This window comes from Mus caroli, unplaced genomic scaffold, assembly GCF_978045245.1.
Source record: "Mus caroli unplaced genomic scaffold, Mus_caroli_1 scaffold_16, whole genome shotgun sequence".
NCBI classification, from domain to species: domain Eukaryota; kingdom Metazoa; phylum Chordata; class Mammalia; order Rodentia; family Muridae; genus Mus; species Mus caroli.
Window position 1 is genome coordinate 92190078 of NW_028227271.1, and position 16770 is coordinate 92206847.

The 16770-nt window shown below is 46.6% G+C and overlaps 1 protein-coding gene across 4 annotated transcripts in view; it reads right to left on the reverse strand.

Annotated features, from left to right (window-relative positions):
* Positions 1 to 258: 258 nt before the first annotated feature.
* Mtmr12 (myotubularin related protein 12) overlaps positions 259 to 16770 on the reverse strand; it is a 67612-nt gene continuing 51100 nt past the window's right edge. For all 4 annotated transcript variants that reach the window (XM_021184161.3, XM_029469717.2, XM_085831399.1 and 1 more), the window contains 8 exons: positions 15219 to 15325; positions 14447 to 14571; positions 13298 to 13376; positions 11476 to 11546; positions 9509 to 9681; positions 6757 to 6924; positions 5676 to 5837; positions 259 to 2922 (listed from right to left, as the gene is read on the reverse strand). In XM_021184161.3, the coding sequence (XP_021039820.1) occupies positions 2353 to 2922; positions 5676 to 5837; positions 6757 to 6924; positions 9509 to 9681; positions 11476 to 11546; positions 13298 to 13376; positions 14447 to 14571; positions 15219 to 15325 (1455 nt within the window). In that variant the 3' untranslated portion in view covers positions 259 to 2352. The remainder of the gene's footprint in view (positions 2923 to 5675; positions 5838 to 6756; positions 6925 to 9508; positions 9682 to 11475; positions 11547 to 13297; positions 13377 to 14446; positions 14572 to 15218; positions 15326 to 16770) is intronic.

Here is a 16770-nt window from a genome sequence, read left to right on the forward strand (position 1 = left end):
TTGGAATTTTGAGTATTTGTCTGGATGCTGGTTGCCTATTACCAGCCAACCACATGAGTGTTCATACATGTACATACACATGCATATACGCAGAGGATAGGAAAGGGTGGAAGTGTGGGGGTTCCAGGAAAGCACAGCCTTGTGCTTCCCTGGGCTCTGTCTGCTGTGGGGCCTGCCAGAAGCCAGGACACGTGTATCATGTCCTGAATGGATGAGGAGGATAAACTAACTAGGCGCAGACCATGCACATCAACCATGGCGGTTTCAAGGCTGCTCTTTAATCTCTGCAGCCAGCTCCAGTGCAGTGAGACATATACAGACTCTCAGTAACAGCCAGAAAATAAACTGCACAGTGAAGCTGACTCAGTCTAATAGCTTAGGCCCTTACATTTTAAAAATTTAATTAAAGCTAGTTTATCTTCAGTGTAAAAACATAGAGGTATAAACAAATGCAAGTATTATACACAGTAAATTATTAACAGACACTTCCAAACTTGCACAGTGTGTTTTAAACAAATGGTCTTATTTTATCTTTTAATGTTAAGCATAATCCGCATCTCAATCTTGAATAAAAATACACAATATATAAACCCACGGGAAGTTCTATACACAAATCCAAGTTATAGAAATCTGGCTTCAAATATAAATACATAAGTCATAACCACACAGGTCATAACAGCTTATTTACTTTTTCTATTGTGATTTAAAAAAATAGAAAAAATATTTTAATGCACATTCAACTGCTATAACAAGGGTCATGACCATGTGCCTTTAAACCATACGTTGTGAAGTACAAAACATCACAAGAGGCATTTTTTGGAAAGAAAATCACTAAGACTGTAGAGTCTACCATATAAACATTCACGTTATAATATGGTAACAAAAATAATTCTCTCCGTTGAGGACTTGGGAGGCAGAGGCTCAGGGCGTGGCGGTTAGTGCTAGTTTAGAGAAGCCCCAGGAGCCCAGGGAGAGGGAGCTAAGGACTGGTGTGTTCTAAGTTCCTAGCGCAAGCCTAGCACGGACCTGGCCTGAAAGACTCTTAAGGCAACCGAGACTGAGTGCATTGGCCCCGAAACAACATCCTAACCTCCCCTCCCCTTGCTGGGCCAACACACCAACCCGGATGTGCATTATTATGGAGGGAGACGAGGAAAAATTATCATTACGTATGAAAGATGATTCAGTGCAATCAGAAAGGATTCTTGGTGAAGTTTCAAAATGTCTTATTGCCCGTGAGCAACAGAGACGCCCTCAACAGGACCTCTCCTGACCAGCAAATACAGATAAAAGGCAAACACTTGAGGCAGACTCAGTGAGGTCCCTCGCCCACTCCCACTCTTCACACCGTTTGTGGGACTGAACAGGGCTCTGTTGAGAATGATAGGACTGAGCCTTACAAAGGATTCTTTCAAACATTAAAAAAATATCTATCTTTAAAACAGCAGATCCAAGGTGACTAGGCAGAGCTGAGTTTCTTTTATGGCTTTTTACATCACTGAGGCATACCTGCTTCTGACACGACTGCTTTCCTGTGAAAGCCACATTCAAATTGGCCTGCCTGCCCCAGCATCTGTGAGAGTAATGGGGAAGGCAAGGGGACCAGGTGAGGGGCTGCAGAGAGGCACAGTCCAGGTGTGGTGAGCAGAGGGCCAAATGTGTGGCCAAAACTGAGGGCTCCAGGAATGAGTTCCCCCGTGGAAGACAGAGGACTGCCCCCATTTAATCAACAAGCCTCAGCAGCAGGACCCTGGGACGATGCACACCAAGGTGGACTCCTAGGATGCCATAGAGCAGGAAAAGGCAAGGTGGGAGTGACAGCAAAGGAAAAGGGAAGGAGGCTGCCCCCATCCTGTGTTGTTACAGTCCAGGAAGGAGGCACTGAACATTGGAATGGATGACAGCAGCAGAACTGTCCAAGTTTTCTATGGGCTGCGTGTGTGTACACACGCATTGGAATATGCTATGGTTTAAGTCAAGGGATATGCTATGGATTAAGCACATCCCTTAATACCTCTTGTTCGGAATGGCTACATAATTACCTTGGCACAGAAACAACAGGAGGAAGCTCTCACAGCAGCCTGGCCGTGAGCCATTTTGTGTACATATAATACAGATGTCAGGAGACGACCTCCATCCTATGACAGGCCAAGGAGGAACTCCCTCCTATGCATACTAGAGGCACGGCTTTCATTGAATGTCTTCCAGAACTGTGGAAGAAAAGGAGAACCAGTTCTCTTCCCGAAAGCCTCTGCTCTCCTTCACAGCAATGGGCTAACACCATGACACCAGTCCAGGGAACAACTGTCCCACCATATAGTGTGCCTCTTTCACAGTCCCTGAGGAGACAGGTCACACGTCCCCTAGGTCCACAAACTCATCTTCTCGTTTGGCCAGGTCATCTTCACCTCCTAAAGCTTTCCAGCTACTGGTGGGTAAGACAGGCTTGGCCGAATGTCGCTGGAGCAGTGCAAAGGGGAACAAGGAAGACAGGCGGACTGAGTTCCTGAGCAGGCCGGGTGCCTCTGCATGGACAGCCTCCTGCCTGTGGTGTCTTGCCTCTATCTTCTCCTGCAAGCTCTGCACCTCCTCCATCATCTCCAAGAGTTTGCCCATTGTAGCCACTCTGCCACCACCCAGGATTTGGGCTTCTGGAATCCAACGTAAATAGCGCTGAGCCCACACCTTGATTTCTGGCCCCTCAATGTGAGGTAACAACAGGCCGTGGTAGTCTGTGGGCTTGCTATGCCAGCTGTCGTAGAACTCCCTGGAGTTGTCCTGGAGGTCATCGGAAGAGTTAATAAGTTTACTGATTCTCTTGCCTAGGAGGTTCTTGATTAAATGATCTGTTTCTTCCCTGAAAAATCCTCTTTTGGGAGATGACTTAGACTGGGTAAGTGGCAAAGAAAGTTGTCGTTGATGCTTTGAAAGAAAACACAAAAAAGTATCTGGTTAGGAGGCAAAGTCACAGTTATTTTCATTAAAATAATAATAATGAATATAATGAGCATCACCATCCTGCTATGAGCAGTGTCGAGAGACATAAGAACTGCCATCTCCTGTGTATCTATTCAAATGCGGAGTACACAGGAGAGACTGCCTGCTTATGGTGGCCGTGAGTGATCTGTGTGATACACCATCAACAAACAAGAGAAACCTGACATATGTGGGGCTGCACACAAGGCATGCTGGGATAGACTGGTCCTTCGGAGAAGGGTACCAATAGACACAAAGTACTTTGCAGGCACCAGTTTAACACATGTTAGTTAGGCCAGTCTTGGGGACTTTTTGAGACATAGTTCTGCTATGTCGTAGCCTTGGTCAGCCTGGAACCCTCGGTCTACTGTGTAGAGCACTCTGGTCAGCAGCACTGGAATCCTTCTGCTTCTGCCTTCCAATCACTGGCGGTACAGGTGTGTGCCACCACTCCGGGCACTGCTTGGTTTGTTTTTTGTTTTTTTTGAGAACTCTTCTCTACAGCCTCTTCTGCACATCTTCAAGGCATCAGCACTGACCACCTGAAGATATCATCCCAGGGACAAAATAACCTTTTAGCTTATCAGGCACTCAGTGGTTCTAGCTGAAGTCATAATGTCTCTCTTGAACAAGGGCAATCAGTAGAGAAATGCGCTTACTTGGCTAGATATTCTTGTCTGACAGGCTGTTCAGAGCAGGAAACAGCATTTAAGTTTTGTTCCTGCTTGCTAACTTTCTCTGGAATAAAGTTAGGTATTACGTTCTGGGTACACTGTGAGAGGGTTATGAAGACAGGTCAGAGGTTGTGGGGACTCCTCGATGTTCAAGGAAAAGGCACAAATGCAGGAAGAGGAATTTTCTGCCAATTCTTCTGTCCTTAAGGTATCCACTGCTTACAGGAGAGCAGTGGCTGACGCCCATAACTCCATGCTTGGGAGGCTGAGACCAGACACAGCCAGGAGCTTAGGGCTAGCTTGGATTACACAGGGAGTTTTCATGTGAGCCCTGCAATGTTGCTCACCCCGACCCTGCCTCATTTACACAGCCTGCTATCCTGCCCTCTGGCTTGTATCTTCCCTCCCAACCTCTCCTGGAGCTAACATTACCTGCCATTGTCTCTAAAAAGAGACAGTGAGGACATCAGATAAGGGGTGCTTAGCTGTCCCAGCAGCTCTTGCCCCACAGGTACCAGTCAGTTCTGTGACTCTAGCCCAGCTCTCTAGAGGACAAGCAGGCTGCCACCAGGGGGCACAGCACACCACAGAAAAGCACATCTTTGCATGAGATGCAGCAAGCAATCTTGCTCTACCAGCAGAAAAGGTTAGCATCCTGGGCCTGAGGACAGCTAAGAAGGTGACATGACAGGTCTAGTGCCCAGCAGCTGACACTGTCTCCAAGTGCTGGCCATGGCTCACCTGCATCCAGTCTTTCTTGGACTAGAACCTCGTTCCACGCCTGAACTGGTGGGGCTCCCAGAGGCCCTGAGATTCAGGCAAGACAGGCAGAACAGCAATGGGAAAGCTAATGACATGCACAGGTGTAGATCTGCCAGCACTATGGGTTCTGAGAGCCTAAGGGATCTGAGAGAGATTCCAGGCCACGTGACAGAATGCAGACCAGGGAATGCTGTTTAAACTGTGCATCAGTTAGAGAGCTCTGGGGCATGATAGTAAGTAAAATCAGGAACAAGTTTACCTAAAAGAAAATAAGGACTTGTATTTTGTGGTTTAGGGTACAGGCAGGCAAACTCCAGTTCATGGGCCGAAGCTGGAGGGGACAACTGTGTAAACACTGGGGCACAGCCATCCCCCTGCAGTAGGAAGGTAGAACAGACACAGGACAGACAGTGCAGACATAATGCTTTTCACTCTCAGTTTATAGGTTTATTAAGAAAAGTCTTGGGGGGCTGAAGAGATGGCTCAGTGGTTAAGAGCACTGACTGCTCTTCCGGAGGTCCTGAGTTCAATTCTCAGCAACCACATGGTGGCTCACAACCATCTATAACGGATCTGATGCTCTCTTCTGGTGTGCCTGAAGACAGCTAGAGTGTACTCATGTACACACAATAAATAAATAATTCTTTAAAAAGAAAAAGAAAAAAGCAAAGTCTTGGGGCTAGAGATGTGGCTCAGTGGGTAAGAGCACTGACTGCCCTTCCAGAAGATTCAGGACTGATTCCCAGCACCCACATGGAGGTTCACAAGGGACTATAAGCCCAATTCCAGGGGGGTCTGATGCCTTTTTTTCTGGGCTTTGTGGGCACCAGACACACATGTGGTACACAGACATACATCAGATAAAACACAGATGCATATAAAATAAAATAGTAAAGTTTTTATTAAAAACAAAGAAAAAGTCTCGCTATGAACGATAAGAACTGGCAAATGTGTGGTAAACTTTCCGAATCAATGCTCCCTTTATCTCCCAGCCACACTCAGTGTAAGAGGGTAAGAGGTACAATTCCATGCAGCACAACTGTAGTCACAGCAGTCTCAGTGACAGTCATCAAAGCAAAGGTGGATTTGCTAAAGTAAGGGGCATCCCTGAGACCCTAACCTGAGCACCACCACAGATCCCAACTGCACGCCCTAGGAAGAGGCAACACAGCAACAGAGAGATCCATAAAGTAGCCTTTGTCCTCACACACATGGGATGGAGGAGCTGGTGGGGTGGGGTGGGGTGAAGACAGCACATCTTACTTTGAAACGTGATCCTTTCTGCTGGCCTCTGTCCAGTTTCAGCTTTTCCACATAGAGAGGGTTTCTGAGTAATGTCTGTGCTTTGGGTTCAAACTGTACTGACCAATCCCACACGGTGAGCAGAGTCAAAGGCTTGCTTTGTGCATCCAGGTTTTCCCTACCCTGCCAAAACAAGCATAGGTCAGCATAGCTTCCAGGAACGGCTGGAGAGCAAACACACGTTCTCAGAAACAGGCTTCAGGAAGAATGAGTGCCTATGGAGGTACTGTGTTTCTCAAGGGAGACGCTCTTGGAAGATGGTGGAAGGCCCTTATTTCCAGTGCTCTGTGTCTGCTCCCAGGCTGGGTTTTTTCACAATAACCTGGTGAGTTAACCCCTACCTTCCCATATTTGCCATCTGAGGAAACTGAGGCTAAGAACGCACAAGTGAACCACCTGAGGGTGTGGAGCAGGCAGGCTGCAAGGCTGTCACTGAGCCCAGGGCTGTCTAAGATACAGCTTCCCTGTTCCTGCATCCTTCTGGGACCTTGCAATCTACCAACTCAAAGTCAACCCACAAAGCAGGAGAGGGCTAGATGAAGGCACAGACATGAACAGATCACCTGCGGCACAGGCTGAGCAGGGACCAAAGTCAAAGCCCAGCTATCTTGTTCCCTGGGAATCCATTCTTGTCCCAGAGTAACTCTAAGCATTAAGGTAATGAAGAGAGGACATCTGGTCTACCTTTAAAAAGGTTAACTTTTAATTTGGCTTAACCCCCAAACTCCAAAATTGACTTTCACCTTAATACTTGCAATATATATTCTTGGGCTAGATACTTATTGTGTTTCAAGCTTTTTCTGGGATGAAAATATATAACCAGAGTGTGCTGAAAGGATTAAATACTTTCCTAGGTAGGAACGGCTGGGATACCTTGAATACATGCCACTTTTAGAGTCACAGTTATGCATGGAGTCTGTGAGATGCAGCTTCTTTGACACACAGAGACCAGGCTGGCCTTGAACTCAGAGATCTGCCTGCCTCTGCCTCCCAAGTGCTGGGATTAAAGGCGAACACATGGGTCTTTAAGAGGGACTCTTACCATGTTAGTATCTTTTTGATGAGGTGAATTGAAGAAGAAGGTGCTAAAAATAGGTATATACAGGCTATCTGACAGAACAGTCAGGTATGTCTCTGTGAATTCAAATGCTGGGGGATACTGGTGCACCAGCTGCCAGACGCAGTCCAAGAAAAGCAGGAAGATAGGGACCTATGTGAGAACAAGACACACATTACTTAGCAAGCCTAGGTCCAGCAGGGCCTGTCCCGAGCTCAGTGGACAGCCACCAGAAGCTTCGGAACCCTGCTTCTGGCGAACAGACAGCCTACTCCAAGTGATGAACGTTCTCAGGGAGACCAGGACCCTGTGGGTTAGCATCAGCATCTCAAGTACCTACCGTGCCCAAGATGAGTGCCTAAAACTGCACAGTGGTTATATACTAACACACACGAGCTTGCAATCAGCTTCGGTGATAGAGAACACTAATTCTCAACTCCAATTAAGTGAATTTTTTGTTGTTGTTGGGTTTTTGTTCTGTTTTGGTTTTTGTTTTTTCAAGAGGACAGGGTTTCTCTGTGTAGCCCTGGCTGTCCTGCAACTTGTTCTGTAGACCAGGCTGGCCTCAAACTCAGAGATCTACCTGCCTCTGCCTCCTGAGTGCTGGGATTCAAGGCATGTGCCACCACTGCTCAGCTGTTGAATTCTATTCTTCTTCAGAGAATTCAACTGCAAAACTAGGACATCGGAATGACTGCCATTTTATACTTTGTCAGGAAAAACAGTATATGGGGGCATTCCTGCCTGCCCCTGTGATAATGGGTGGGGGCAGTGCTGGAGACTCAGCAGGTGAAGGTTCCCCTCTTTACCACTTCAGGGAGGCCCCTGAAGGCAAAGGCAAAAGCTGCATAATGGGATCCTACCTACGTTCAAATGTGTTTTGTTAACTGGGTCCTCTTTTGAGCCAGTTTCTCAGTTGAACTACACTTAAGATCCACCAGTGATCCTGCAACAGGGTAAGGCAAGACCGTGACAGTGTCCACCTTCTACAAGAGTAGAGATGCAGGCCTATCACACAACTGCTAAGAGGAAGGTTAAGAATTACTGGATAAAGGCCAGCTCTACATCAATAACATCACAATCACGCCAGCCCGGTCTCCTTTAGAAGTCAGCATGTTGGGTCTCAAGAGGCTTCATGCTACCTATTATGGACAATACCACTAAGGTACTATAATCTCAGGCTGGTCTCAAACTCATCATGTAGCCAAGGATGAACGTGAAATTTATTCCTTCTGTGTCCATCTCCCACGCACTGGGACTGGAGGCATATACCTATATGTGCTAAATATATGAACGACAAACATACAAACCTCACTGTATAGTAAGGGCAGGGCTCTTAAGTGTGAGTGACCCTAAAATGGCTGAGCACAGGCCTTCTCTTGGCTTCTTCCAAACTAAGATACAGAGCCCCTCAGTCTCCCTTTCATAAGACATGCAAAATAACATCCTTTCAAACAGCATCACCCCTCTCTGCCTATCAAAGTATGTGTAGCTCATCAGCCTTTCAAGTTACTTCCTCCAGGTCCCTTCCAAGACTAAGAAATGGTGGGTTTTTTAAGTTTGATAGCATACAGAAGAGCATAGGTCTGTCCTGAAAGAAGTTAACTGGCATAGTGACAGAGGCCTGAGTATCCCCAGGAACCTGTCAAGCCCTGAAGAGCAGAAGCCAAGGTTCTCTATTCACACAATGTGCTATGCCAAGTTGTTCTACATCACAGACAAAGATGTTGGTTAGTTATCGAGAGTAAGAGAAGCCACAATTCACACTACTAGCATGTGTTCACTCTAAAGATGACTTAATTAGGTAAGGTTGAGTCCATTTTTCCTTTCATTAGATAGCAAAGAGAACCAAGGAGTTTTGTGTTGCTGTTGCCTGAAACAGTACACTACAATCCAGAGGAAACTACATGTTAACTCAGGCTGGGATGTGGCTCTGCAGACGTAAAACTGGTGGCGCTGGTATATGCCTATAATCCCAGTGCTTGGGAGATGAACACAGAATTCTAACTTCACGGTCATCCTTGGTTACACAATGAGATTGAAACAAGCCTGGGATATGTAATACCTTGTTTAAAATAAAATGAAATAAAAACATAAAAAAATTCGGAGAGGCTGAGCCAGCCACGTAAAGGGAAGCAAGCTGAGGTGGATGGTGGTGCATTCACGGAATCCCAGCTACATGGGATGAGGAGATGGAAGACTCTTGAGTTCAAAGCCAAGGGTAAAAGCCCATACCCCAAACAACAGAGCAATGACGAGCAATAGAGAGGAGAGGCTGGGACTCGGCCCACTTCTCCAGCTCTCCAAAGGCTCTAGCAATGGACGGATGGCACGAGCATAAGGTCCATGGACTCTGCTAAGTGTACCTTCTGTGGTAAACTTGTATACAAAACACCACTCACTGCAAAGTTAAATTTAGCGGATTTGAAGGGTTCCCTCTTCCGAAGTCATTTTCTAAGTGTTACAAAACCAGTATTTCTCCTAGTATGAAACATACATAACCTTACTCTACACAAGTTAGAAAACTTTGAACATGCTTATTGATTGATATGCTTTTAGTCCCGGAAGGATTTCATGTTGTTTAAAGCCTTCAAAGTCATCCTGAGGTGATGGACCAGCTTCCTGGTGTCTGTGGAGTATGCACTTATACCTGACAAGCATATTTGACTGAGGACAGTGGCCCAGTGAGAGGGAGTTTCTCCCCAGGACTGCAACCGTCCGTAGTGAGGACACTCACCTCCTCTTTGTCACTTTGGTGGAGATGGTTACAGCGGTCCAAGAAAGAGTGGCCACCCATGACCCACTCCTTTTGGATGAGGCTCTGGAACCCAGTCCTGGTTCGACAGTGGGCATCCATCATCACTTGTACCAGAGAGGAGAGGAGGCAGCAGAGATCAGAAGCATTCTCTTCTACAAGGAGTAGGATGGCAGAGTGTTAAAGAGGCAGTGTTCTCATCCCACGCAGCTAACAGGGTTCCTAAGAGCAAGATCTGTTATTACTTCCTATAGACAAGGGCCAGTTGGGGAGACAGGCTGCTTGTGGCTTATCAGGACAGGTCCCAGCACACAGGGGTGGTAAGCATAGATCTGCTTACTGAACAAAGGCAGCCCTGAAAAATCAACTTTTAGCACACAGCGCCTGTAGATGCCATAAAAGAGAACAGTAACAGCTGTGCACCAATAGCCTGCCTAACTGCAGATGGGGCCTACCTCTCTTCCTCTGGGGGAGAGTCACCTCTCACTGCTCCAGATGCAGGCCCTTGTCTTCCACTTCCTATCCTTCTTGGATTGCTTTGCACTAAAGAACTTTTTAGCCATGAGTCTCTTTCCTGTTCTGTCTGAGGAACACAGAGGCGCCTGCTTCTCCTTGTCAAGCCTACAGGAGGAATTCTTGCTATTCCTCCACATGCCCACCTGGAATGCACTTCATACAATCCACAAGGCTAAAGTCTATTCACAGAGTTGCCTAGCACTGCTGACTTAGAGCAAAGACAAATACATCCACAGTCATGCTAAAGCCAGGTCTACATTTCCCATGTCTTCCTATTTATTCCCCCTTTCCAAAAAGGTCCAACTCATACTGCTTTTTAAAAATGTCCTCAAGGAAGATGGCGAGAGTATCATTCGGGCTAGAGAACTAGAACTAGAGATATAATAATCATGCTGTTAGCACTCTTCCTTCCCGTACCCTAGAATTACAATGCCCTAAATCTCTAACAACCATGCAACCACCTGGGGTTAGTAGACACAGTCTCACAAATATAAGCATGTGTGTGTGTGAACCTGCACGTGTGCAGGTATACGTCGAGGCCAGGCCAAAGGACAATTCTGTGTGTTGTTCCTTGAGTACCGTCTACCTTCTTCTTGACCTCCAAGACAGGACTTTCACTGGCCTTGAACTTAGGGTTAGGCTGGCCTGCCTTTCTAATGAGCACCAGGGCTCCTGTTTCCTCCTCCCCGGGGCTGAGGTTACAAGCACATGCTCCCACGCCTGTCTGTCTGTCTGTCTGTCTGTTTGTTTTCCAAAGCTACTGGCGGACTCATCTTCTCTGCCCAAGAGACAGATGTTTTTATCTGTCCTCTAGCGCTGTCAGTCTTTGACAGTTCCATCTTGAAGGCAATGGCATACCTCTGGGGACATCTCACTTCCATCAGAACCAAACTGCATACATTGCACAGCTCTAGAGTTGGTCCTGGGCTCTCCCGCCTCTGAGTTCTCATTCCTTTTTACTAGCTATTTGAAATTTAAATAGTAGTCTTCTCGTGTCTGTGTAAGAATATGCTTAAGGTGATGTTCCCATTAGTGTGCAAGTGTGTAAGGTAAAGCACAGAGTGCTGCACACGGACGGTGCTTAGTACGGGCACTCAGGGCTAAGGCATTAGTACCGGGTGGTCTAGAAACCACGCAGAGCAATATCTTCCAATTTGCTTTCCTTTCTATGGCAACTGCATCAAGCTGCCAGCACACAGACAGGAACAGTCATCTAAACAGCTACAGGTCCCCCAGGGAAAAGGGTGTCCCAAAGACTGTTGGGTAAAGACACTGAACAATTCCTTCTTGGGCTGTGAGCAGGTCTGCCGAGTTCCATGTAAACTGCGCCAGTGAGATCTGAGCAAAGGATTATAGGTGAAGGAAACCAATCCGCTCTGCAAACTATATACACAAAAGCTGACTCTGGTGAATGGGGTTGGAAACCTTATTACCCAACAGGAGGACGTTCATGTTCTGCGCTTCCAGGCATTCTGTGATCTCAATTGCTTTCTTCAGGCAGCGTCTACACATGGAAGAGAAGGGAACAGGAGCATTAGTTACTGAGCTTGGTGCTATGAGCAGGACGTTTAGAGGCAGTTTGAATTACGGATATACACTAGTACACACACACACACACACACAAATTTATTCAAAGGGATAAAAGCAGTATCTTAGATATCCACACTCTTACATGCACTGCAATGTTCTCATAGTCATCAAAACATGGAAGCAATCTATGAGTTCCCTGACAACAGAACAACTTTGTGTGTACATGTGTGTGTTGGGATATTATTCCGCAGTAGAAAAGGGCGCTCTATCACTGCAGCAAGATGGGAGGAACTTGAACAAAAGACAGGTGCAGAAAGGCAAATGCTGCATAAGTGCACACCAAGAGCTACAAACGTCCAAGTCCGAGCTGCACTGCAGAGTGGAATGGTGGTTCCCGACAGACAGGCAGTGGTAGAAATGGGGAGATCAGGGTATAGCACAGATGCAAGGAAGCACTGAGCTGTGGCTGTGGTGCCATCACACAGAGCCTTGTGAACAGATTTCCACACCATGCTCCTCACTGGGGTGTAGTCCAGGCACAGTGCACACATGTGGAACTAGGTCCTATCTCTAGCACCACCAACAAACATGTAACTTCAATGTATAAACTCTTTGTCAATTAAATATTTATGAAACCCACCAAGAGCTGCAAGTTTTCATAAGGGAGTCATAAAATCAATGTAAAGATGCTCCCAGTTACATTTTCTTTTGTATTGGAATTTTAGTTAGCATACCAAATAATGGAAATGTTTCTTGTCCATATTCATCCTCCACGCTACCCTCCCACCCTCTCCCATCTTTCCTGGTCTCCTTCATGCCCCAAACAGTCACTCTTCCATGCTCATGGGAGTGGATCAGTGAGAGGGTAAGAAAAATGATATCTAGATTCAGTTTGAGAAAAATGTACCTTACTTTGTTCCCCTAACTCTTGTCTATTGTTATTTCAGAGCCACACCCTCCCCTTCATGGTCTCCCCTCTACCTTTTTCCTCTTCTTTTCTTAAAATCTGTGTGAAAAGGTCTCATGTAGCCATCTTCTTACTATCCATCACTACTTCAAACTGCTGGGTTTCTTTTTGTTTGTTTGAGACAAGGTTTTTCTGTGTAGCCCTGGCTATCTTAGGACTCCATCTGTAGACTGGGCTGTCCTCAAACTCAGTCTCTTGAGAACTGGGATAAAAAACATATGTTCCCACCTCCCAGCTAATTAATTTTTTATTAGATATTTTCTTTATTTACATTTCAAATGTTATCCCCTTTCCTGGTTTCCCCTCTGAAAATCTCCCCTATGTTATCCCCCCTCTCCCTGCTTTTATGATGGTGTCCCCTCCACCCACTTACTCACTCCTGCTTCCCTGTCCTGGCATTCTCCTACACTGGGGCATAGAATCTTCACAGGACCAAGGGCCTCTTCTCCCATTGATGACTGACTAGGACATCCTCTGCTACATATGTGGCTGGAGCCATGAATCCTACCATGTGTATTCTTTGGTTGGTGGTTTAATCCCTGGGACCTCTGGGGGTATTCCTCCTACGGGGCTGCAAACCCCTTCAGCTCTTTCAGCCATTTCTCTAATTCCTCTATTGGAGACCCCGTACTCAGTCCAATGGTTTCTCTTCTGTCATAGCATTTGATCTCAGAATAACTAACCACGACATACCAGGTATCTACAACTCAGAATTAGATAACTGTACAATTCATGTGCAAAGCAATGGGTTGAAATACCTGATTATATCAAGCCAGCTGCTGCTTTCTAAGAGAGAAAACCATTTTATGTCTGTGTCCCAAAATTCCGAACTGTTATCTGAAAAAGGAAAAAAGAAAAAAACCAAACAAAACAGGAGACTTTAGGTTACTGCCCATGGCCACACCTGCAGGGTCTCAGGTAAATGAAATAAAACACAACTGTAGACTTCCAGTTCTGGGTAATATAGTAAAATTAACCCAGCTACCATGTGTAACCCATGCTTTGGTTAGAGGTCTAGAATGCCAGTTCCCTTAAGTAAAAACGGCTTTCTGGGTCAGTTATCGCTCTCAGGATGCCTGCAGTTAGTCTACACAATGATACTTTAATATCCGCTGAAAAAGCCCTAAAATAGTAAAGACTGTGCCAAGGAGTCAGTTAGGAAAAGGTGTCTCGTGTGGTTTAAGAATGACAAGAGGTGAGCAGAGCGGGGGTGCACGCCTTTACTCCCAGCGCTCAAGAGGCAGGGAAATCTCTGAGTTCAAAGCTAGCCTGGTCTACAGAGCCAGTTCTAGGATAGCTAGGAGTGGCTGGAATGTTTTTACATTTCTTTTCTTTTCTTTTCTTTTCTTTTTTCTTTCTTTCTTTTTTTTTTTTTTTTTTTTTGTTTTTAGAGACAGGGTTTCTCTGGGTAGCCTTGGCTGTCCTGAAACTCACTTTGTAGACCAGGCTGGCCTTGAACTCAGAAATCCGCCTGCCTCTGCCTGTGCCTCCCAAGTGCTGGGGTTAAAGGCATGCGCCGCCATGCCCGGCTTATATTTCTTATTAACCACACTGCTTTCTACTTTAAGAAACTGTACAAGCCAAAGGAGGATTAAAACAAATTAAAGCATTCCTAATGTGGGGGAAAAAGTTGGTCATTCCCAATATAAATAATTAGGAAGGCCAGTGGCTCCAGGCACTCCATGGTTCAAAACCTGCTAGGATGCTCCACAGGGGAACTGGCATGATATGGAAAGGAGGGGGAGGAAGATGGCCACAGTGAAACCCTGGGGAGCAAGACAGAAGCAGCATCACGGTGTGGGTGTGGCTGGGACCCCGGACCTCCACCTCCAGCCTGACACTGCTTGTCAGAGCCCCTGCTCACCAGCAGATCCATTTGACAGAGATTTCACTCAGTGTTCGCTCACCTATCAGAAACAGTTGCTTAAATTTACAGTATGCACTCTGGATCTCCTGCAGGGACAGGAAGTTGCTTGATAAGTCTTCGGTTTTAACCGTCTCGTAGGGCGGCCTGTGGATAGTCTTGTAAATTCTGGGTGTCAAAAAGGAACGTGAGGTTAGAAGTGCATATGTGAACTTGAGAGCTTGCTGGCCACGCGTCACAGTCTGTGTGACGCACCCTGCAGCCACCCGCTCATTTCATCCTCACTCACATGAGCCAGCACACATGGAAACGGAGGTCAGCTTGGGTCAAAGCAATCTACTTACAGAAGCTGCTCCTGTTGTGGCTTTACGTTATGTGCTGTGACGTTAGCCTATTTGTTTTGGAGGGGCTAGAGAGGTGGCAGCAGCTCACAATCACAGGGAAGAGGCACAAGTGGCACAGACACATACACAGGCAAACACTCATACACATGCCCTGAGTAAACTGTATTCTATACTAAAGAAAAAAAAATGAATAAAACTTCCAAGACAATTTTGAAACATATACTCTGTATAATACAACACTGCCATGGGGTGCCTGAGCCGTGGCCTAGACCACGCCACTCCTCCACCCCGGCCTCACACTTCCTCACACTCCCTGCAAGAGAATTAGAGTGGGTGTTACTCTCCCATTCCTCCAACACAGAGCACGACACCAGGTGAGCGGAATGGACACACCAGTGAAAACCACACCACACGCTTCCTACAGAACAGGAGCTAAATGGAAGCAGAACAACATGTACAATAAATACTGACCCGTCCAAGAAGCTCTTCTGAACCTGCAAAGCACCGTCATCCTGCTCTTTGGGCAGTGCTGACATTTTCAAAAGGGCACTTCCATTGTGACAGGACCAACACCAGATCTACAGAAAGGAAAGAAAAGATGTTTATTGGATGGATTATTCAAAACCCAACAGGGGGCAGGTGAGTTTAGCATTTATGGTCAAGCAGGGACATTTATAACCACTAAACAAACTGGCTAGAGACAATGAAAAACATTTACTCTTAGAAATGAAAGGAAACGGGACTAGTCAGTGAGACTCGCTTGCTCACAATCTAGCATGCACCTTCGCTTGGCCTTAGCACTGTTGATGTAATGGTTTACCCTGCTTCCAGAGGGACGGACAGTAGCTACCGTGGCAGTGCAGCGCAGCTTTCCTGACAGGCGTTCTGCATGAACTAACTCTCTACGGTCTTACAGCCCCATCAGGTGGTGAGCTGGAAGATTAGCCCCATTCACAGCTGGGAGCTCAAGTTCAGAAAGACCAAAGGACTTTCTCTACCCTAACAGTGGCTCCTGGCTGACTGCAGGCTGCGCCCTACCTCATGGCAAATGGGCAGCACACTTCCCAGCAGAGAGGGCTTCGGGAAGAAGGTGAGCTATTTGACAGAGAATCTGAATGAAACTCACAGGGGGAAGGCACTGATGAGGTTGTGAGACAGCATAAAGATGACCAAAATCCATTCTACCTCAGCTCTTTGACAGCTAAGATCCAGCATAGGGGCCACTGGGATCAATGGACATGGAGGAACAACAAAGGGAGGGGAGGATGAGTGACTGAAGGCAGGCTGAGGTGCCTGCATGGTTTTTCCTGGACACTGCTTTTGTTATTTGGAAATGACCCCGGGGAAAGTAGTGAGCCTTGGTGCCTTGGCTAGGCACACAAGCACAGCTTCTGTGTCCTGCTACAGGTGCTGCAGTGGCCAACCGTCTAGACCTTGCTCTGCTGACCACACCATCTACCTTGGCTCAAGTAACGTTAGGAAGAAAAACTGGAGGGGTGTGGTCAGAAAGCTGGCTCAGCAGGATGCTTGCAGCTAAGGCTGACAACCTGAGTTCAATTCCTGGAATGTACATGATGGAAGGAAAGAACTGAGTGTATAAAGTCTTCTGACCTGTCAGACACACATTACAGAATGAATGAATCGATGACGAATGAATGAACGAAATGCCAGTTTTCCTTCTTAGGCCCCATTCAGCACCACCTGCCATGAACAAGTCATACCTTGGATAAGGGAGCAGCTGCCTGGACAGGAGCTAGAGAACAGCAGAGCAATCCAGGACTCTGAGAATCAGAAAGAACTGTCTTGGGGCGCAAGGGGAAGATGCTGGAATTGACACTGGGTACACTGGGTGCCTAGTGACACTAATACATCACTGCCCAGCATCCAGGAGACCTCTGAATGAGGGACTATGTGTTCAGGAGAGTGGCCTGCTGCTACTGACATGGGAAGTGATGTCAACTAGAGAGTGAGCGCTGAGGACTGATTTAGCATCTGTCCCCCAAAGAGCAACTCCCCTTCTAGG